Below are 22,751 nucleotides of genomic sequence, written 5' to 3'. Positions count from 1 at the left end.
TGGTCCCCCTGACCCAGCTTTCCCTCAGAAGAGGATGCTCCTCCGTCGCAAAGCTCCGCCCCCTGTTGCCAAGGAAGTGAGGTCACATAATATGGCGGCTGGGGCTTAGCTGCGCTGAGGGAGGATCCGGGTCTCGGGGAATCTGCGTCCATCCTCCCCACCCGGGGTGCGCTGTCGCCCCCGAATCCCTCCGGCGTCGAGAGGCGGGGCTAAGGGCCGCGATGGTCTCTGGCGTCGCCCTGCTCTGAGTCAGGGTCCCTCGCGACTGGGTCCGGGTCCTGCCGAGCCGCCTCGATGGAGTTGAGAGTCGGGAACCGGTACCGGCTTGGCCGGAAGATCGGGAGCGGCTCCTTCGGGGACATTTACCTCGGTGAGGGGGCGCCGCTCTGGCATGAACCGAGAGGGGGTTTGGGAAGGGGGGGGGCGCGCGACGACGGCCTCAGGGAAGCGGCTGTCTTTGGAGAAGCGAGCTTGGGGGTCGCTTTGCCTCTGGCGCTCTGGTGGGGCCTTCAGGTCGCGATCCCCCCCCCCCCCCCAAGCGGACTCTGCTTTCCCGTGAGGTGACAGAGGAACGCCCAAGAAGCGCATCAAGCCCCGTAGCGGGAAGTAAAACCGTCGTGTCCCTCGCCTGCTCAACCACCGCAGTTACAGTCAGGGTTTACTCGGAAGGAAGACCTGGGTATTGCAGGGAGACTGACTTCTGAGCAAGCGTGTTTACAGTTAGAGCCTTGGCTCGACACTGGGGGGAAATGAGGACTGGGAGAGCCCCAGTAGTGCCCAGTTACTTCCTTTGTGACCTTGGGCAAATCGCTCTTGTCTCCTTTCTCTCCTCTCTTCCCCCCCCCCCCCTTTTCTTCCCCACTTCTTTTATTTGGCTTCTAAGCTGGGGTGGGAAAAAATTCCTGACTACATGTTTCTGGGCCGAAGGGTTCTGACAGTGAAGTATGAGGTTTGGAAATGCACCAGCTGTCGGTGAAGAAAAATTAATAATACTCAGATGGAGTTGTTTACTGTGAGGCTTCCAGGAAGTAGCCTGATTTGAAAGAGATAATTGCCTAGGTTTAGGTTATTTTTTGCAGAGTAACTCTTCTCCTTTTGTCACTTGTCATGTCTGCTATAGCTTTTAGCTGAATTGTCACATGGGGAGAAATTACAGGTTTTGCGCTGCTTTCTGGAACTAAGGCACACCTGGTTATTTTCAGCTTAGTCCCCTAATTTTGATGGCAGTGTAACTGTGAACCTGAGCCAGAGGCCTGCTAACTTACATCTTTGGTAATAAATCTTTAATAGACCCTGAGGGATGATGTGGATTTTCTCCTGCATTTTGTATGTTGTAAGCTAGTCTAGGTGTCGCCTTTCAAATTCATAGGCTATATGCAAAGGTAAGCCAGAAAAAAAATCTGATAGATGAAACTGATGCTGGCAAATAGTTAATGGTTCAATCCTGCAAAGGCATATGCCTATGCATTGCAGTATGCATTGAGTGGCTGTAATGGGATTGCTGACTGTGCATGCTGCTATCTATACAAGGGTGTAAGTCAATCCAAGTCTGAGCTCCTGCGTTTAAAAATACACTAATTTATGCATGTCAGGAGCAGTGAGACCAGTTGTGAAGCCTTCTTAATTCTTGTTAATTGAGAGGGTCCCCACCCTCTTGAAATCTGCTTCAGTGCATGGCTGGCCTTTAGAATATGGATGTGTTAATAACATTAAATAACTTGTGTACTTCTTTGTTCTTCACTATTGGGGGGGGGGCAAATGAGAACAACTAGCACTTTAGTTTTGAATCATTGTACTCTAAAACTGGACATCTGTTTTCAAAGATTGTGGGAATGCAGTTTTCTAGAATCTTAGTGTCACCATCCTTGGTGTTGGTTTTGGCCTACAGATAAAGCTACTTGAGAACAGTTTTGAGGTATTTCTCTACACTACAGGATCATTAGCTATCTGAGAGTTATGAAGTACAGCAGTTATTTTGGAGCTATATATAAGGGTGCGGCCCCAGAAGGAGAAAGGTCGTGCTGTGGCAGCTCCACCTATGGGAGCAGTAGTTAAAGTCGTTGTGCAAGTTAGGAAACTTTGTATATAATCAGAAGAGTTGTTTTAGTCTTGTTCTTAATAACATAGTCCATCTGGCTGTCAAATATCAGGCAGATGTTTCTAGTTTATGTGAGGAGGAGCTACCTATTTGATTATTTTCATTTTGAGAATTATGTACAAGAGAGGCTGCAGGCATCTGTAGCCTATATATAAAGATGGTGTGTCAAATAGGTATTAAGCACATACATATTTTGGCCATGTGTATGCAATTCGTTAGAATATCAGCATCCAAATAATGAGTCTTTAAATTGTCATACTTGTGAAACAACAGAGAGTAGCTTAAAACAAAGCACTGAAGATGGTTAAATGTTTAACCATTGTAATCCCTGAAAGAAAGAGAAAATCTGCCCAAATGTCTAATTCTGGGACTTTCCCCTAACACAGTGAAGTCTTTGATGCCTATAAGTGAACTGGTTTCCACGTCGTAATAAAGCATATTTAATGTTTAACCACAGTTTATTGCAAATTAGTAGTGGGTGCCTGCTGATCAAAGCTTCCTGCTTTGTTCGTCCCTTGCTGTTGGCCATACTGCTCTGGGAGCAATAAGGCACAAGCTTTGACTTGTATATTCAGACCAGATATTGTGGTTTGTTTCTCTCCGAACAAATTATAAGAGGTAGCCAAGGTTTATTCTTACCTTACTACTCATGGTTTGTTTGGGGGAAACAAACTTTGAGCCCAGGTATAGGCAGCACAACAGTCCAAGGCTTGTAGCTTGTTGTAGCAAGGAACATGTGAAAAATGAAGCAGGGACTCCTGAGCAGTGAACACGAGCACGTTGGTCAGTTGTGTTAAACCATAGTTAAGCATTGGTCTCTTGTAAGAATATTTCCCATACTCCTTTATGTATTTAAAAGATAGATAGATAGCTTGCCCTCTCACCAATGAGTTCCAAAGCAGCCCTTGTAGGTACAATACAATTAAGCTATACTGAAGAAACATTTGTGCTCACTTAGAGTATTGGTATCTTACAAAATCTTCCCAACACAAGATCCATTGTTGCACCCATGGAATGATGGGACTTGCTCTTAGCTGTTCTGCTGTCACTCATGCCTTCCAATCTTCTCAGTTTGTGGAGAGGTCCCTAACCCTCCAGAACAGATTTTGGGTTGGGGGGGTCACCCAGGGGACTTCAGAGAAGAGAGGAAGGGGGAATCGGTTGCACAAGCAGAACACAACAGTTGGATATTGCCTAATAGCTTTGGTGAATAGTCATCTTTGCTCTGTAACAACTTCCATATTGTATTGAAAAGTAGATCCTAGGAATCCTTGAGTTGAGTTCTTCTGGAACAGCTTTTTAATGTATGGAAGTATAGCTCGCACTATCAGTGTTACTCTGCTGCATCAGCAAGACCAATGCTGTTATTTCTTTGTATATGTTGTAGAGGTCAGTTGGCCTTTGTTACTTGGTTTGAGGCTGTAAGTAGGTATTCCAGATAATCCAGTGCAAAGTTCTGTCTCTAGATAGGAGATGTAGGGGTTTCTCAGCTTCTGCTAGTCATAAAATAAATGTTAATGTCTGATAGGAAGATCTTGAGGTTTTTGGTTTTTCATTGGTGTGGATTCCTTTTACAACAGAAGTAGTTTTTGCCACTTCTTAGTCAGGAAGATCCCAACTCCTCCTATTGTAGCAGAAGCTGCTAGTCCCATGGCAAATTAGTATTGTGCATTAATTTGAAAACATAGCTAACAACTTCATTTGGTGAAATAGATCTTACATAGACATGATACTTATCCCAGAATTTGACCTTTAGCCAGCTTCTGTTTTCTTAAGAATTGTGAAATGTTGCCCAGTCACTAGAAACTTTTTTTGGCAGAAAATGTGCTTACCTAAGAGAAGCTTCCTTGCTCAGGAATCTGTACCTAACTGTGCATGGTTGCAGCTGAGCCCCTTCTTAAGTGAATAAAGAACAAATTGCTTATGGCCTGTGGTTTTTGCTTAGTGGAGTTAATATTTTATGTACTGTTCTAAAGATAATATGCAGTAAAATGGCTTGACCCTTTTAAGCAGCATACTTCTTCCTAGTTCTCCCCTATATAAGTACAATATAGAAGGCTTAATATGGGACATGTTAAAGACGACTCCCTGAGTGAGAGAGTGCATGCATGCACAATGTGTGTGCACACCATGTCACAGTCTTCATATACAGTGGTACATCTGGTTGCGAATGGGATCCATTCCGGAGGCCCGTTCACAACATGAAAAGAGCACAACCTGAAGCACCGTATCTGTGCAGGTGCGCGGCGCGATTTGGCGCTTGTGTGCATGCACGAGTGGCGAAACCCAGAAGTAACCCTTTCCGTTACTTCCGGGTCGCTGCGGGACGTAACCTGAAATAATGTAACATGAAGCAAACGTAACGAGGTATGACTCTACCTAAAACCAAGTTGTATATTGTAACACTACTGTTGCATTCATTTTGGTTAAAAAAAGTTAATCTCTTGTTACCTCGGATATTAACCTCTCTTAGCCAAAATCATTATATGTGGTGAAAGACAAAAGTAGTCTGTATGTGCAATACTGGTGCTACATGCAAGAGCCTTCCAAATAAAATCATGTTTAGAAAGGGGAGACAGTGCTTTAAACCAGAAGGCTAAGCTAAATCAAGATGTGACCCTGGAGAAGTCATTGTGCTGTGTGCAATCCGTCGCTTGTCATTGACATTTCCTGTGTCTTGTATGCAAGTGGGCCTGCCTATTCACGAGCGTGGAATGTCCTTATCAGCTTAAAGGCATGCCTTAGATTCGTATGTTCTCTCTCCTCTTGCATTTCATCTGCTCCCAGACTTAGATGAGACTGGAAGTAGACTATTTTTTCTTTGTTAATTATAGCCCTACCATGCTTGTTTCTTTATTTCATAAAATGTATGTGTACCACTTAATTGTTAACAAAAACCTCAAAGTAGTTTACAAAGGGAATAAAACAATAAAATTATCAGTAAAAACAGCTCTATAAAACATTTGAAAGATAAAATCAACTATAAGCTAAAAACATACACCAACATTTTTCATATAAGAATGTGATTGTTTAGTGTGGCAGTGCCTACACTTTGGAATTCCCTACCTATTGAGATCAAGCAGGTGCCTTCACTGTACTCTTTTTGGTACTTGCTAAAAATGTTTTTGTTTAAACAAGCCTACCCCAATGCTTAGAAAGTTGAGGTAATTTCAATCTGCTTTAGCGTTTTAACTTTTATATGTTCTTAAGTATGGTTGTGAAATTTCCTTGATTTTACTATTTTATCTTTTGTAAACCGCTTTGAGTTTTTTGCAATCAAGCGGTGTATAAATTTTATGAAATAAATAAATTCCCTTTGACTTGTGTATATTTAATAGGACATAATCTGCAGGTGCTCATGATACTGTAGTACATGCTGCATTACAAAACGCAACTTAGTGGATACTGAGAAATTGAGTAATAAGAAACCTATTGAAATCATTGTTTACAAATTAAGGAATTGCTTTTGCACACAACAGATGAATGTAGAATCTTAACCATCATTTTAGAGCCCTTATGTCCCATTGATTTTGATGAAGAGCTAATGTGTGAATGGGCTTGTGGGCAGGACTTCATCTTCTTATCTTTCCCCCCTGCAGCCACCTGCGCACACCCTAGGTTTTCTCTGGAGACTCCCCCAAACCTCCAAAGCGGTTTTTGAGGGTATATGGCATGGGGACTGCAGGAGGGAGAAAAGAAAAGTCCAGTTTCACAAGAGGAAATCTGTTCTGCTCACTTGCAGACACCCTTGAATACAACCCACTGTGAAATCACTAAGACTTAAATGGGCTTAAGTTTGCCTAGATTGTATCCTGTTTACGCGTGGGTTATGTTCCCGGGCACCGCATGCATCAGTGAAATTGTGTATAATTAAAGCCCATTGAAAAGCCTGCAAACACACCATTCCACCCCTGCCCTGCCCGTGTTCCACCCTTTTAGAGATATTTCACTGGTGTCTTTATGACATTTCTGGGTCACACACATTGAACACATGTAAACAGGGCTGCCTGTAATGTATAGGTGACACTACCAATGCAAGTTATATCAGTTCAAAAGCATGAGGGGAATGCACATGCAGTGTTAGAAATTAGCTAGGCACCAGGCGCATTTTGCTCCTGATGTGGGTACAATTGCAACCACGTGGAGATCTCTAGATGCCAGGTTGGCGACTGACATCTCCACCTTTCTTAAGCAGAAAAGCTTATTCATTGCATTTATATCCCAGCTTTTTCTCCAAGGCTTGCATGGTTCACCCCCCTTCTTGGTTATTCCATACAACTACCTTGTGATGCCAGCAACTGTTACACACATTGCCAGGGTGTATAAGCAATTTCTTTGGTTCATGTTTTGATAGTCTTGGATTTTGAAGTTGTGTTTTCTTCTCTCCTTTAGGGACTGACATTGCTGCTGGAGAAGAGGTTGCCATCAAATTGGAATGTGTGAAAACCAAACATCCTCAACTCCATATAGAAAGCAAGATTTACAAAATGATGCAGGGTGGAGGTAAAAAATATTTATCTGTGCTGATAAATCATATGGGTACTAATGTTCTAGCTATAAACTGAAGAAGGCAGATAGCACTGCATATGTGCACAAGTGATTTCATGGTTACTTTCCTGCCATGCATTAGGGAGCTACAGCAGTAGAATCCTAAATGTGCTTTCTTAGAAATAAGAGTAGCACTGAGTTCATTGAGTAATCCTAAGTATGGGTGGGACTTCAGTTTTAGTCTTCATTCTCAATGTTCTAATAAGGTAGGCTCTTGTTTACACAGGGGGTTGTGAGGCTGACAAACAATTGCTTCACTAAGGGTTACCCTCTGAGCCCATGGATTACCAACACGACCTCAACCTGTCTGCAGATTACTAAATGCAAATCAAGTTGTTGTTTATCTGTGACATATTTCTGAGTTGTAATGTTAAAAGAAAGGAACTCTTGAATTGTAGATCATGAACATGAGAGGTTTTCGATCACACATATGAGATATATATATTCTTGAAATTATGTTCTGACAGTAGTGTCAATCCTGGTTTGACAATCTTAAAACTGGGCAAATCCTTTTACTTAAAGGCATGCATGGTCTTTGCATGTGATACCATATTGGCAAGATACCATTTCACTCTTGAACTTCGTCAGAAGCTTCCTTGTTTGGACCTATACTTTTTCTCAGTAATTGCAAACTGCTTTTTATAGTTTCAGAGGCACAAAAATTATTACATTTGTTATGCTGTAACCTTGAGTGTGGATCTGTTAACTGACAACAGTTAACTACATTGGCATAGTTCTTGCACATCTTGTAATTTGCTACTTGTTTCAGATGAGTAGCATTGTCCATTGCAGAGTACCTGAGTGTACCTTCCCCAAGTTAGGCAAATATACTCTGGAGATGGGGTTCGGCAGATATTATTACAGTTCTGCATTGTGTTACTCTAGAGGATGCATAAGTAAATGTGCTCTTACTCATACAATCTTGCAATGCTGGAGAGAGAAGCCAAATGCAGACCTGGCACAGTTCTGCTCTATGCTGGTAACCACTGAGCCAGCTGCTTGCATGATTCAGATTATTTTAAAGTAGGGGTGGGAAATCAATGTTTCTGGACTACATCTCCCATTATCCCCTGCCATTCACCTTGCTAGCCAGAGCTGATGCAACTTGGAGTCCAACAACACCTGGAGGGTCAGAGGTTACCCACCTCTTGTTTAAAGTGTTCTTTATTCTGATCTTCTAGCTTTAATTACCTAGAATTATGACACAGTGATATCAGTCAGAGTGGGGAATGCAGGTAGTGGTGAAAGAATTGAGCAACTCTCAGAACTTATTTGGGGGGAATCTTCTGAAGCTATAACCAAGGGAACCTCATAATTTCTGAGCCCAGATTAAACAGCACAGATTTAAAATGTCGTATACAAATATGCTATAAAATATTTGTTGAATTCTGAGTATTTTTCAGGAAGAAAAATGTGCTGTAATTTAAATAATAATCTGTGGGTGCGTCATACATATTTTGTGCAGATACCTTCTGTTTTCACAAAATACTATAGTAATTTTTCCCTTTTTTTCTAGTGGGCATTCCCACAATCAAATGGTGCGGTGCTGAAGGTGACTACAATGTAATGGTGATGGAGTTGTTGGGACCAAGCCTTGAAGATCTCTTTAACTTCTGTTCAAGAAAATTCAGCCTCAAGACAGTCCTTTTACTTGCTGACCAAATGGTATTAAAATCTTTGCATGTCTTGATTATTGGGTAGGAGGGCTTCCTTAAATCCTCTTTGCATTCTATAAATAAATAATTGTCTTATATGGAACAAAATCTGGGCAGGTAGAAAGCCTACCACTTAAGCTATTCTCTTCATATACCAGAAAATAAAATGTGTCCAGTACAAATAATGCTTTGAAAGTTATTTTTGCCAGTGTGAATCAGACCAATTTAGCTGCAGTGGGAAACATGCTTGTGCTTCTTTAAAATACATACTTTTTCCAAAATGGATTATTCTCAGGGTTGCAAAGAGAGGCTGTGTAGTTAGTGGCTGTTGGGCTGGATTCTAAAGTATTCACCCGTTTCTAGTGCGTTAGGCTACATTCCTTATCTATCTCTTGACATGAGGGTTTGCAATTATTTTAAAAGCTAATATTTCCCTCAAGGGGTAACAACAGTCAACACATCAAGTTTTACAGATTCTTCAACTTTACGTTAGGATCAAGTTGCAGAATCTGAGCCTATATGTATTTAAAATGTTGCTGCCACAAAAAAACTGGCCAGTTTATGCATAATAAATAACTTCTTGAAAATGTTATATAAATCAACTTGTGAATTGTTCTTCCAAAATAAGTGTGAAGACATTCTTGGTTTGTACTTCTGCACAGACATAGAAGACAATAAGAACTAAATATGTCTGTGAATAATATCTTCTCTAATGGCTATTGGGATGTCTGTATGTGTGTCCATTTTTAAACCCTTAGGTTCAGAAAGGTTGAAGTAAAACAGCAGGACCATAAATATTCCAGTTATGTGTCCTGCTACCATTTGAAGCATCTGGAAACCATGCTTTATGCAAGCAAGTGGCACTGAAATGATACAGCAATGGTGCTAGATGACGCCAGGGCCAGTAGTTGGACAGTTTGGGCACTGACTGAGGCTCCCAGGGGCTTGGAAGAGAGCCCCTCCCTGGACCAGCCACAGCACCATTCACCATCTTGCCTGCTGGACCCACCAATATTTTTCAGCAGTACACAGTGTTTCTGCTTTTAAATAGGAGCCAAGCTTACCTTTCACCCTCAGTGGTCACCTGCCATTTTGAAGTTACTCATAGGATATTGTCTTGCCTTACTGATTTTGTATGTCTATAGGTAGGATTGGGCCGTGACCTGATTGGAAGTAGATATAGTGAGGGTTCATTGTTGGCACTATGCCAAGGGCTCTCTGGCTTCAGCCTTGGAGGCAACTATTGGTCTAATGTAGTAGTACTGCTGTTACAGCAAAATCTTTAGAGCCCAAACTCAATCTTACCTAGTTGAAGATCCTTGGAGGTTTTTAAGCAGATGTTGGATGGCCATCTGTCATGTAAGCTCTAGTTGAGATTTCTGCATTGCAGGGGGTTGGACTAGATGTCCCCCAGGATCCCTACACAGCTCTTTTTTTGGGGGGGGGGGGATGTCACCCTGTCAGTGCCCAAAGTGAGATCCAGTTAAGACATTAATTCTTGCTTCATCAAAAGACTCGGGAGGAAAGCCACTTAGACTGCAATCTTATACACACGTACCTGGCAGTAAATCCTATTGATCTTAATTAGACTTACTTCCTAGTTGTCATGTGTACAGTTGCACAGTTAGAAACAAGTTAAACTGGCTTGTGGTATTTTAAAAAGGGAGTTAAGTAGAATAAATATTCAGGCATAATAAAGCAAGCAAATAGCTTTTAAGCTTAAACGTTATCAAAGTAGGATTTTAATATTAAAGCCCAAGATAAAGGAGCAGCTGGTTGTTTTTGAAAGGTTTTATATGCTGTAATTCTGAAATTATGTCTTTCTGCAATTAGATTAGCCGAATAGAATACATTCATTCGAAGAACTTCATCCACCGAGATGTAAAGCCTGACAACTTCCTGATGGGATTAGGCAAGAAGGGCAATCTTGTCTACATCATAGATTTTGGGCTGGCCAAGAAATATCGGGATGCTCGAACGCACCAGCACATTCCATATCGTGAAAATAAAAATTTAACAGGAACTGCCCGCTATGCCTCTATCAACACTCATCTTGGAATTGGTGAGCTGGTAGCAGATTATTTTGGTTATTGTTGTAGGAGTGTTCATACAATAAGACATCTGGATAAAATAAATTGTTCTGGCTACCATTGAAAAGAGGGGGCTTTGATCTGGGAGTGAGCCCTGTTGAATCCAGTAGGACTTATTTCTGAATAGATGTTGTTAGGATTGCGCTGTAAGTGCATCAGTGAAACAATGGTCATGCTCTCTAATGCATGTGACAGCCTCAAACAAGATGTTGGGAGTGTTTCATCCAATAAACTTCCATTGGGATAGCTTGGTCGATTTTTTCTTGGGGTCAGACTACCATATATGGGATCGAGAAGAAATTTCCCTTCGGGTCAAGCTTGTAAAAGTTATCTCAGGATTTGTTTTGTTTCTGTTTGCCTCCACTTGCATGCAGACATAAAACTTGCCTTGCTAGAAGCTGTTTCCAATGGCACAACAACAAAGAACTTTACCATAAAGAAGATTATAGTCCTGAGAGATATGGGTTGGAGAACACTGTGTCTTTCACTGCAGCCTGTGTCAAGAAATTGTGGCTAAGCTTGCAACTTGGCTCAGTGGTGTGAATCATCGTTAGCAGCTTTCTGCAGTATGTCTCTTCTTGGCACTGTGGCTTGGATTGCCTTGGTTGATTGCAGGGCTCCACAGATGTCTTTGCACCCCTCCCCCAGAGTTTTCCATGAATTTCAGGGGATGATGGGGAGAGGTCTCCTCACACTAGCATGGCAAGAGCAGCATTCAGAGACTGTAAAAGTTTCAAGCAAAATGAAATAAGATCCACCTTCTCTCCTCAATTCAGAGGATTTTGGGCAGGAAGGAGCCAGAAGCAACTAAATCATGGTTGCCTTTACGCTCAAAGCTGTAAAACCCTGGTTGATCTGCAAGTGTTGTGGGTGAATGATTCTGTATTTCTGTTGTGGTATGGACCTATATGGCCATTTGAACAGTTTCCAGTATGGGATTCTTTAGGAATAATTGTTGGATAATTGCAAGAGTAAACCATTTTTCCATACTGATTTTATTGGCAAGGTTGAAATTAACTATTTAACAATGTTTTTCTTGCAGGTAAGATCTTTGTTGTGTAATTTTTGCTTTAAGCATATTTGAACCATTTCACCAGATGATAGAACCTAATGGCTCCGCTCTTCTACTCCTTGTAGAACAATCTCGCAGAGATGACTTGGAGTCCTTGGGCTATGTACTCATGTATTTTAACCTGGGCTCCCTCCCCTGGCAGGGATTGAAGGCAGCTACAAAAAGACAGAAATATGAACGCATCAGTGAAAAGAAAATGTCCACACCCATTGAGGTTTTGTGTAAAGGATACCCTTGTAAGTTTATTCTCTGAAATAGATGTCTTCAGTATTGAGTTCAAAGCTAACTCTTCAGTGGAACTTACATTAACTTGATGTTACATTTTCTGTTACCTCTCTATCTTAGAAATTATTCTAGCTCTTATTTGTATGTATTAACTCTTCCTTGTTATTTGGTTAAAATTTCATTTAATGGTTAAATGAAGGTATGTTGTTTGGCTGCTTTGTAAACAACTTCAACCCCCCCTTTTTTTTTTAGTGCTCCCCTCTTTCCAAGGTGCTGCATATGTATGGGTTTTTCTCTTGTCTACAATGTTTGGTATTCAATGAGTAGCTTACCATGATGAACAAACGAGTTACATGTTCAGTTAGCACATGTGCACTCACAGTGCATAAGATACCAGTCATTGCTAAAAAGGGAGGGGCTGCATTTTATTTCTTTAAAAATAAATATATATCTCTCTGTTTTGTTTTATTGCATTTATGAATTACAGTTATATTGCACTTTTCCTCCAAGGAACTCAGGTGGCATACATGATTGTGTCCTTTTAATCCTCACAGCAACCTTGTGAGACAGCTTTGACTGAGAGACAGTGACTGGCCCAAAGTCACACAGCTTCATAGCTTGAATAGGGATTTTAACCCTGATCTGCCAAATCCTAGTTCAGCAACCTGCTAAACTTTGTACCATACTTAATCTTTCTATTCTTTATACCACTGTGGACTAGAATAGGGCTCTCTACACTCCTCTGCAGGTTGCCTCTGCTGTTGTAGCCTAGTAATTTCCCTGATGGTGATACAGTGACAGTCATGAAGTATTGTGCTGCATGTGAAAAAAGCATATCATTTCCCGATTACATATGGGAAAAGCAGTTCACGGTTCTGTCACCTTGGTTACTATGAGAAGCATTGAGCCAATACTTTGGAAAGCAGATGAGCTGATGAATCTGTGCTGGATATTGTTGTTTGCACTGACTTTACGATAATATCATCAGGATTTCTCATTTCTTTTCAGCTGAATTTGCTACATACCTGAATTTTTGCCGCTCGTTGCGTTTTGATGACAAACCGGATTATTCATATCTAAGGCAATTATTCAGAAACCTCTTCCACAGACAAGGCTTCTCCTATGACTATGTATTTGACTGGAACATGCTGAAATTTGTAAGTAGTCAGTACTTGCTAACTTAATTTTTTTTTAATTGTGGAAAACAGAGTGAGAGCTTGATATCTGACATTGAGTGCTGGAGGTGAAATAATATATTTCACAGTGCTTGTTCATGTTTGTAGCAAATGGCAGTTTGGTGTGAACTGTTACAAGCAATGAAACTGAAACCAGTTTTAGCTTTATAACAGGACTAGTGGTTAAAGTATCAAACTGCAAATCTGTGAGCACTCACCTGGGAGTAAGCCACATTGAACACAGTGCGGTTTGCTTTGTAGTAAACAGGCTTGGGATGCCTCTGTCAATCCTTGAAGACTGGAGAATCTATGTATATGAGTGGCAGCTTGCAATGTATCCAATTGTAAATAATCAAAGCTGATGATCTGATGTTGTCTCATTCCTTGCCTAGCTGTAAAAGGTTGTGCACATTTACCATAATCACTCTGGGGGACCAAATGGGTTCTCTGGGTGTTGTCTTCAGCTATTTTATAATTTGTAATGACCAGAAGGTATGGAAGCTGTAAGATGACTGTAGAATGACATTAAAATTTATGATGTAACTGCACTACTTTGGTGGTCAGCTTGCGGTCACTTACCTTGTAGCAAAAACTTGGAAGCTTTGGAAGGCTTTGCAATTGGCAACGGTACTTTCAAAGATAGAAGTTACATACCCAAAGAGAAGACATAAATTTGTACTGCATTTGCAGGCTTTCAGTTGCTCACATTTTGTTTAGATTTTTGATTAGCAAGAGATCCTACTTTAAAACAGAAAAAAGCCTGACATTCTGTATTTATAGCAAGACAGACGAGAAAGCAGAAATATTGTATGCTTGTGACAGTGGCTCTAGCTGGATTTCCAAAGTGTTTCTTGTTTCTTCCAAAAGCAAAAACCTTGCTACCTTTTCTAGTTTTTATTAACAAAACACTATTTGGATGTTGGGTCTGTATATCTATGTGTATGTGCATGCATTGTTAGAGAAATCTATAAGTTTGGTTGGGGATTTAGGATTAAAACATGATAGACTCTGACCTGGTTGAGAAGCAGGGTACAGAAAAAATGGTAAAGCTCACCGCTTAGCTACTAGAACAAGCATTTGCAATGTTTTGCTTTCACATGTAACCACAAGCTGCCTAGAACAGGGAAGTATCGCTACGCAGGGTAAACAGTTTCTTTTAGAAAAAATTGAAACATGTTGAAACTTTTGCTTGTACCTTCCATTTAATTTTAAGGAAGTGAACCCTGTACTTCACGTGACTATGCATAAAAATCTTTTGAAGTCTACATGTCGGCAGAGGACTCTCTGACTCTCATGGGGTCAGAGACCACTCTCTCGGGTACTTGAATAAAGAGCTAAGGTGAATCTCTGCATGGTTTCTGATTTACACACACATATATGATTAAAATAAAATTAACTATGTTTTTTAAATATAAAGAACTCTGTGTGTATGAGATGTTGCACAATAATCGGCATATGTATTTCATACTCCTGAGATTCAGTATGCCATTCTTTGTGACTTGCATCCATCTTTCCTCCTTCCCTAATAGACGCTATTGAATATCTGTATCTCAGTGTTAGTCATTCTTTCTTCTGCAAATGTGATACAAGTTGATGTCACACCATTCTGTTCTGTCTGGAGCATGTTTACATTACAGACCACAAGGGAAAAAACTGTCTTTGTATCAGTTCAGTACATTTTAGGTTTGCCAAGGCATTTTGATCCCTGAAAATCCACTCTGAAGCAGAAGCCTTGCTAGAAGGCCATGTGGTGACTTGTACACCAGTTCTTGGAACCAAAGCGGGCCTATATCGATCTGTTATACTCATGTGCAGTCACATTTCTTCATGAAATGAAGAAATATTTTGTACATCATTCACACCATAGATCATAGGGGTATCTTTTCAGTGAGATAGTTCATCATCAGGTAATTACTTTATTCTGTTAAGAATTCCCTATTCTGCCTGCCTTTTTGCAGTTTCCAAAAGTGTGCCTAACCCCCTCTCAAAAGCCTGGGCAAAGAGCTGTGTCTTCACTTGTCAACCCAGCAGATAATATTAGTGCAATATGTGTGTCAGCAGGGAGGAAGTCATCCCATAGGTGAGGAACCACCACCAAGAAGGCCTTATGCACCACAACCCCTTATCCTTCACTTGGTGATGGAAGCATAAATGTGACCTCCGCTACAGATGTTAATGACCTGGTAGGCTGATAGAGAAGGAAGTGTTCCTTCAGGTATTTGGCCTCCAGGTCCCTTGGGGCTTTAGATGTGGCAGCAAAGCACCCTAAACTGGCCTTCAGAATAATTTGTTAGCTGCTTAGGACCAGTGTTATGAAGTCTCCCATAATCCATTTTGTTTCTGAATCATTGATTTCCAGTCCAATTTCACACTTTCTGCTTCAGCTGTTGCATTTCCCTCTCTAATTCTATTGTAACATTAGTAAATATTATGCAGACATCAGCAAAAGGCAAAACGTGTTAGGTGATAACTTGCTGGTGTTCATTCCACACTTGGTTTTGTTGTTTTATTTAACAGTGATTACAGTGATTTCAGAATTACAACACATGGGTTTCAGGGAAATTGTCGCTTTGCTTCACACCTTTTGCTAATAAGAATGCAACATGGATAGTGATCTCTGTAGTATGGTTTTTGTTTGTTTGATCAAGCAAATTGTTAAGCATTTGGTCTATATGGAGATTGTGCAGTACATTGAGGATAGCATTGGATTCAGTGGAGCTAAAATACTTTCTTCCAGCTGACAAAGCCAAGAATATAAGAAGTGTAATTTTCTCACAGTAACCAGCTTTAAGCACAACAGCACTCTCCTCAGCACCTGATATTCAGATGCATGCACTTCCAATACTGGAGGTATCTGCCAAGTAAACCAGCACCTGATATTTCTCCTCTCTACTTTGGGTAGCTACCAGGCTGAATATTTGTGACTGATTTCCAAGAATCATCAACATAAATCCCCTATTCTTTGCTGCTGTATAAGAAGAAAGACGTCAGGATTGCCTTTCATTAAAAATATTGTCTGATGCTACCACTGTTCTTTTGTTTTTAGTGTAGTCATAGAAGTATTGTGCAACAGCTTTGAACAAATGTATTTTCCAACTTTGAGCTATTTTGGACAAATACTATAGGTACCCGGGTGTTTTCCTTGTATCTACTTAGCAATTGCAAGTTCCACATCCTCTGGCATCATGGATATGTTCCATGCTGGAAGAGCAGATTTTGTCTGCTCTTAGTAGGTAATATTGTATGAAATTGTGGCAAATAAATATTTTTTTAATATAAAGAACTAAATCCTGTTAAAAATTTAAAAAATATTGTGACCACCATTCACTTCCCTTTTTAAAAATAGGTACGGGCCTGAGAGAATAACCTGCTACCTTCTGAGTCTGTGTCTGATTTGGACCCAGGGTCTGCTTTTCCCTGCTGGCTGTCTTTCAGTGGTCCAGATAAGCTCAGCAGCGTAGCATTGACACTGCAACTACTCTCAACACTGAATACAGGTTTTTAACTAATTGATTCCAAATGTTGGTATAATGCCAAATTACATGTTCTTGCAGGGTGCAAGCCGTGCAGTCGAAGATGCTGAGCGTGAACGAAGAGAGAGAGAAGAAAGACTGAGACACACACGAAATCCTGCAGTTCGTGGCTTACCTTCCACTGCCTCTGGAAGGCTGAGGGGGACACAAGATGTAGCTCCACCAACCCCTCTTACCCCAACTTCACATACAGGTAAGCCAAAGAATGCCTTGAGGTGGGCTGCCTTCTAGTTAATCACTTCTTCCTCTTGCCTCCATTCAACACCTCAAGGCTTTTAGGGGGTTGGGGGGTAGGAGACTCTTCTTCTGCTAGTCTGTTTTGGCATGGTTATCTTTGAATCCAACCCTCAACATTTAAGAACAGTATTTTATAACATTAATTTCTTGACTTACAAGCCTCTCCCTTGTTAGGCATCAAAGGGGACTGAGTGCCTTATGGGTTTAATAGTTCTGACATTATGAAGGTGCTTATAAAGTGATGCCTCTGTCGGCTTCCCTTTATTGCAATAGTTTATTTTGTCTAGTAAATACAGGCACAAAATTAAGTTTTACTTTTTTTTTTTTTTGGTCAGCAAACACATCTCCTCGGCCAGTGTCTGGAATGGAGAGAGAACGGAAAGTGAGTATGCGATTGCATCGTGGGGCCCCTGTCAATATCTCCTCGTCTGATTTAACAGGCCGACAAGATACCTCACGCATGTCAACCTCACAGGTACAAAACAGTTCTGATTTCTTTTATGGGGAAAAGACTAGGAGCTCAGTAATGTCCTTTGACAAGATCAGAGTAAAAATACTCTTTGAGTAGGTTAGATCGTCTCACAATTATGTTTAGACATGCCATTCTCTTAGTTGATCTGAATTAGCTGAAGAGCTGCTACTTGTGAAGTCCTTAGCTTTCTGACCTTGAAGTTTAAGTGTGAAGGAGGGTGTTGTATAGGTTATTAAAATTGAGGGCTGGATACCTCCCTTGTTTAATGCCTTTTTGGATATTTGTGTATTTGCAGGATACAGACTTTTAACAGCCATGGAAATATCAGTGACTTTTACTATACTATGTGAATCATCAACTGACTTAAATGTCATGTTTTCTTCTAACCACTGCAGATCTCAGAAGCCTTGTGCAAATGAATCAAAGCTATTACTTGTTACATTTCATGCCGAAGAAGGATCAATAAGTGCTCTCCTTTTATCCTTAGTACAGACTCAATTTGTCCAATATTACACATGGGCAATGTAAATTGTAGCCTTAGTCATCAGTCATTTGTTCTGTAGTGTCTAGTTGCAAAGTTGCACCCATTTGGCAATTTTGACATGGCTTGAGCTGTATTTTCAAATAAATTGCCATTTATGGAAAATAGCTACCAGCTTCTGTCTGGTATAAGTGACCATTTGTAATCATATCCGGTATAAGAGGAGTGTGCTTAAAGCTACTGTAGCACTGAAATTGTTATGCCTGTGAAATACGAGGTTGAAAGAGGAATGATCTGTCTTGCATTCTTTGTATTACTTTGTTAGGTACTATTCATACTAGTTTGATTTTCTTGTAGAATTTGCTAAAGCTAGAAGTAAAAAATGATTTCCAAATTAGCCCTGGGCATGCATCCTTGTTGAAAGTATGGAGCCTAAACTAGACTAGTTGTTGTGAATGAGTCTGTACCTGACTGCAGTAAGCAACCTTCTTGACCATGGGACAGCTAATTGCAGATTGTAACGTTTTGCCTACAGCATGCATTACTGGTTTATTTTAATAACCTGTGGCATATGTTCAGAGTATTTCAGTTGAATTACAGCACAGCTCACATAACAGGCTGTAAGTGTAAATTAATGTTGTATAAAAGAAAGAGTATTTTTGGAAGATAAATGCATATCCTGCATGGTTGTGCAGTGGAATGACAATTGACTCCATTTTGTTGGTCATTTGTTTGTTTGTTTCCAAACAGAAGGAAAATGTTTGTCTGGTGCCTGAAGAGAGGATATTCACTAACATTTGTAGCTTGAAACATTCCAGTTTCTTACTCCATTGTAGATTCCCTCACAATATGTGTGACACACAACCAAACAAGGCTTGGATTTCATGCAAGTCCTACAGTACTTTACAAAATGAAGCTTTGTCTCATGAAAGCCACAGCAGGGGACTCTAGGCTTTCTCATTCCAAAATAGTAGCTAAAAAACCAGTTGTGAATTTCTGAACAGTGATATTGTTCAGGTTTGATTCTAAGAGAAGGGTGTATGTGTGAGAACCAGAGAACACACTAAAATTTTGGGAAGGCCAGATCAGGAGAAGAGCCATTTGAAGGCATTGGCAAATTGATCTTTGACTTTGTGTCAGTTGAAGAAATGCTAAAGGAACAAAAGGTTCCAAAGCTGAACAGGACATAAATGTGGATGTTGCAGTTGGTGTTTAGAGCACCAAGCATCAAAACTCAAACAGTCACAAATGTTAGACAAAGGCAGCAGATGAGACAGGAGCTTTTAGTAGCTTTAAAAATAGAAAACTCAAACCAGTGGTGCCTGTTTGTTGGAAAGATAATTGAGGGTTAAAACTTTTTCCGTAAAAAGTATAAAGGAGGAAATGTGTTGATTATGGTTAGTTTGGATTAACTGTTGCAGTAAGAAAAAAGAGAGATTGATTGTTTTACATCATGGCTATGGTGAGTTCCATTGACCACATTGGGACTTGGTTTTTGAGTAAAGATGCATAGAATTGTTCTTTGTTTACTTCACAAAAGTAAATAAAACTTCTGGGTTTTTTGCTGTTGTTATATCAAAACCATCATAAACTTTTGTCTGTGACCAGTAGTTACTGCTAAAGGTATGTTGTTTGACTCTAGCTCAGAACCATCACAATTCCTCAAATGCTAAATAGTATCTGATATAAAGAGCAAAAACCTTTTGGGAAGACAGTCTTTAATGTAGAATAATATGGAATTTCAAGTTTCAACTCCATAGGAGCACAGATTTTGTCACCCATCACTAGTGTTCGCAATAAAGTGATTAAAGTTTATTATACTATATACTGAGGCTTCAAAATCAAAGATCCAGTCCTTAAACAACACAAGTAAGATTTTCTGGAAGCCTAGAGTCTGTACCTAATAGGCATTCTTTATCATACTGATTATAAATACATTCTTAACGCCATACTTTTGCTTGATTTGAATGCTACCTCCAGTCTTAGGCAAAACAGATGGTAGCTTTTTGAACGAGTCTCTGAATCTCTTTTTCCTCTTGTTAATATCCAACAAATGTCTACTCCAAGACATGAATAAGAGGTGTATAAAGCATAAGATCTCCTTGATCCCTACTCTAAGATCCTGACATTGCATGCTGGGATGGAGCTGGGGAAGATGTCTCTCTCTAGGATTTAAATGAGTGTGTCCTGTGGGTGTATTGCAGACTTGATAATTTTGAAGAAGAAAAAATAAACCTTTTGGAGTTTTGAGACTATCTCTTTTATCTTCCATCTGTAAAGCCAAGCTCCAGCAGACCTCGAAGGAAGAGGAAGAAAGTGCGTATTTTAACAACTTAAATGACCTGGAATAAACCACTTTTAGACTCTGAGGTGTAGTTCCTTGCTTTCCTTTACATCAGGGCCATTGAAAAGCAGAACAAATTGCATCTAATATCTACAAATCTTGTTGTTTTTGATCATTGAACTTAGAAGGCAGTAAACGTCCAATAAGTCTTGTCTAGATCAGGGTGTCTCTTTCCTAGCTCTCTGTTTGGGATGATGGTTTGCATTGCACATTTAATTGGTCATTTTCATCTGAAATGACTACCTTATAAAAAATGGGTGTGGAACTGTGAAGTTTGCCTTGGCTGTGTTAAGTGGGTAAAAAGTAGCTTGAAATATTTCTGTACTGCTCCAGCAGAGATCCTAGGACCAATTACAAAAAATGTGTCAATAGACCGACCCTCCACCCCCTTCAAATCATTCATGAGTGTGTAATAGTTCTACCAGCTCATGAATTTAGTGCAGTTTGTTTACTTTTTTTGTTTACTTGTTTAAAGTAAAATAGCTTATTTAAAAGCTTAACAACTGGTTCAGAAACATACTTTAAACATATTCGCAGTATTTCAGGATGAAACGACTGCTCATTCTGTTCTCAGGACCTCGTTTCAGAAACACCTGACAGGTTATGAACCAAACGAGAGTAAAACTTCAGTTGGTTCATCTTGTAAATATAAATACCTTGGAAACCTGGCTTATTAAACGTTAAGAATCCCAAAAGTGAAAATCCAAGTAGATAAATTCCAAACTGATTAAGGTAAATTCCCTTTTACTAGCTGTAGCCCTCTCTAGCTGCTTTGCTGCCATTGCCCTTCCTTGTACTTAGCTGGACAACGGGGTGCTACTTCTCTATATAAGTAAGAAGCAGTTGTGGGTTAAACAGTGGAATTCAAACCAAAAAGGATCCACTCCCAATTTCTGTAGTAGATCATGTTAGCTTCCACTGACTATAAAAACTTCGGAGGATGATTAGTCTGATGGCACTGATGTTCCTTGGTATATCATCCCTGTCCGCTACAAAATGAAGTATCCTGGTATATGAGCCCTCTCGCATGTACCTCCTTCTTCCTAGCAAAGGGCAAGTATTTCATAATAAATTGTTTGAATAATCTGTAATGTGCAACTATTTTTTTCAAAAACTGAGCAAGGTGCATCACAAAATGGTATCATAATGAAGTGGAGCGTTACACTGCGTACTTGATGCAATTACAAATGACCCTCTTTGCTAAGTCACAAATGTATGAAATTTCTGTGACCTACATTTTCTATTCAGACTCTTGCAAAAGAGAATGAAGATTAAGAGTATGGAATCCAGCACTTCCTGAACGAAAAGAGATTGGTCTATCACAATAGCTTTTAAATACTGTTTCAAAAATATCCTTCTAGCCAAACTTGAGGCTTTTGAGTTTGGAAATGAAAATGTACGGAGTGTAGTGCAGTTGTTTCTTCAATGAAATTGGCTGTGCTTTTGAAATTTTCCACTTTCCTGGGGTGAGTGAGAGTAGCCCCTGCTAAGTAGCAAATGGTACCAGCCCACACTTCCTTTGCCACTGTAACATCTATCAGCAGAAAACTGGCTATGCTTCTGGCTCTCCGCCAGTAATTTTACATCAGTTGTCTGCCTATGCATCCTTCCTGGTTACTGGCTTGAACTGCTTTCCCCATGCTATACTATAGTGCTGTGCATGGTAGCCTGTAGGGGCGGGGAGTTCAGCATTGTGGTGTAGAGGTTTAGCAGCAACAAAACACAGGTTGGCTAGTCCCTTAACAGAACTACAGTATACAAACGTGTGACGTCCCTTTCTGCAAATCTCTGTGTGCTGACACACTGAAATATTAAAGGTCTTGCTGTCTTCTTTCCTTTGAAGATTTCCACTTTAGTACTAATTTCTTTGGCTAAATGTCTTTGCTACCACTTTTAGAGAGTTTCCCTTGGTCATGAAGACCCTGCTTTCCTAACAAATCACAATTCTTGCAGTAGGTATAATACAGCCTACTTACTATGCTTATGTTGCCATGAGATCAGTCAGATATATATATATATATATTGTAATTTTTCATAGTTACAATCCAAGCACAATAGCCCTCTTCCACAGATCTAAAGCATCTCAAACGTGATTAAATTATGTGAATTCTTATCTGGCACCCCAGTAATATTTCATCTGTCAGCATTAAATCCCAGTAATGATATCTTTAACGATTTCCTTGGTGACCACTCTAGCAGGTACACCAGGGGATGGGTTGTGTGTGGAGCCTGCGGGGAGCTGAGAATTTGAAGTTGCTGCAGAGAAAGAAAGGCAGAAGGAAGAGCAAATGAGACAAAAGGCAGAAGATGGTGAAGAAAGAAGAGTTAATAAAGATCAGAGAAGTGATTTAAGAGGGACAATTTTCTTCTCAAATGTTTGAATTCTACTGTACAGTATTAAATAAAACTGCTAAACTTTTAGGTCCTTTACACTGACCAGATTCATGCTTTGGCCTCTGCCAAAAATTCCTTTCAGTTGGTATGGTAGGTGGTTGTGGGCCAAGTGACACGATTCCATACTTAGTGGCCATATAAGAGATCAAATGGAAAGACTGATGTTGTGGTTCATGCTGGGTTGCTAAAGTTAGAGAGTCATAAAGTAGGGTGGGCAAAAGCCTTCCCTAGAGGATGAATAGAAGGAAAGCCAGGCTGCAGTGCAGAACTGCAATCAGTTTTACCACCTTCAAAATCATAGTGGTTGGGAGGAGAATATTGCAAATGGAGCAAGGTTTCTTGGAACAAAAAATACACAAGGTATGTCTAAATCTGAAAATGGTTGGCATTCTGTCAGACATTTGGCAAGAAAGCCCCACCTCAATCA

At 40.2% G+C, this 22,751-nt stretch overlaps 1 protein-coding gene across 5 annotated transcripts in view; it reads left to right on the top strand.

The window, feature by feature from the left end:
* The first annotated feature begins 73 nt into the window (after nt 1–73).
* The window catches only part of CSNK1D (casein kinase 1 delta), a 30,910-nt gene continuing 8,232 nt past the window's right edge, over nt 74–22,751 (top strand). The window contains exons 1-9 of one of the 5 annotated variants that reach the window (XM_028716345.2): nt 74–370; nt 6,491–6,601; nt 8,163–8,311; nt 10,135–10,363; nt 11,529–11,699; nt 12,697–12,845; nt 16,418–16,589; nt 16,969–17,108; nt 22,127–22,360. In XM_028716345.2, the coding sequence (XP_028572178.1) occupies nt 295–370; nt 6,491–6,601; nt 8,163–8,311; nt 10,135–10,363; nt 11,529–11,699; nt 12,697–12,845; nt 16,418–16,589; nt 16,969–17,108; nt 22,127–22,222 (1,293 nt within the window). In that variant the 5' untranslated portion in view covers nt 74–294 and the 3' untranslated portion in view covers nt 22,223–22,360. Of the gene's footprint in view, nt 371–6,490; nt 6,602–8,162; nt 8,312–10,134; nt 10,364–11,528; nt 11,700–12,696; nt 12,846–16,417; nt 16,590–16,968; nt 17,109–17,400; nt 19,178–22,126; nt 22,361–22,751 lie in introns of those variants that run through there. The other 4 variants (XM_028716330.2, XM_028716338.2, XM_028716321.2 and 1 more) reach the window with 4 other exon arrangements.

Source organism: Podarcis muralis, chromosome 2 (assembly GCF_964188315.1).
Source record: "Podarcis muralis chromosome 2, rPodMur119.hap1.1, whole genome shotgun sequence".
Lineage (NCBI taxonomy): Eukaryota > Metazoa > Chordata > Lepidosauria > Squamata > Lacertidae > Podarcis > Podarcis muralis.
The sequence above is the reverse complement of the archived record's forward strand: the minus strand, read 5'-3'. Positions and strand labels throughout refer to the sequence as shown.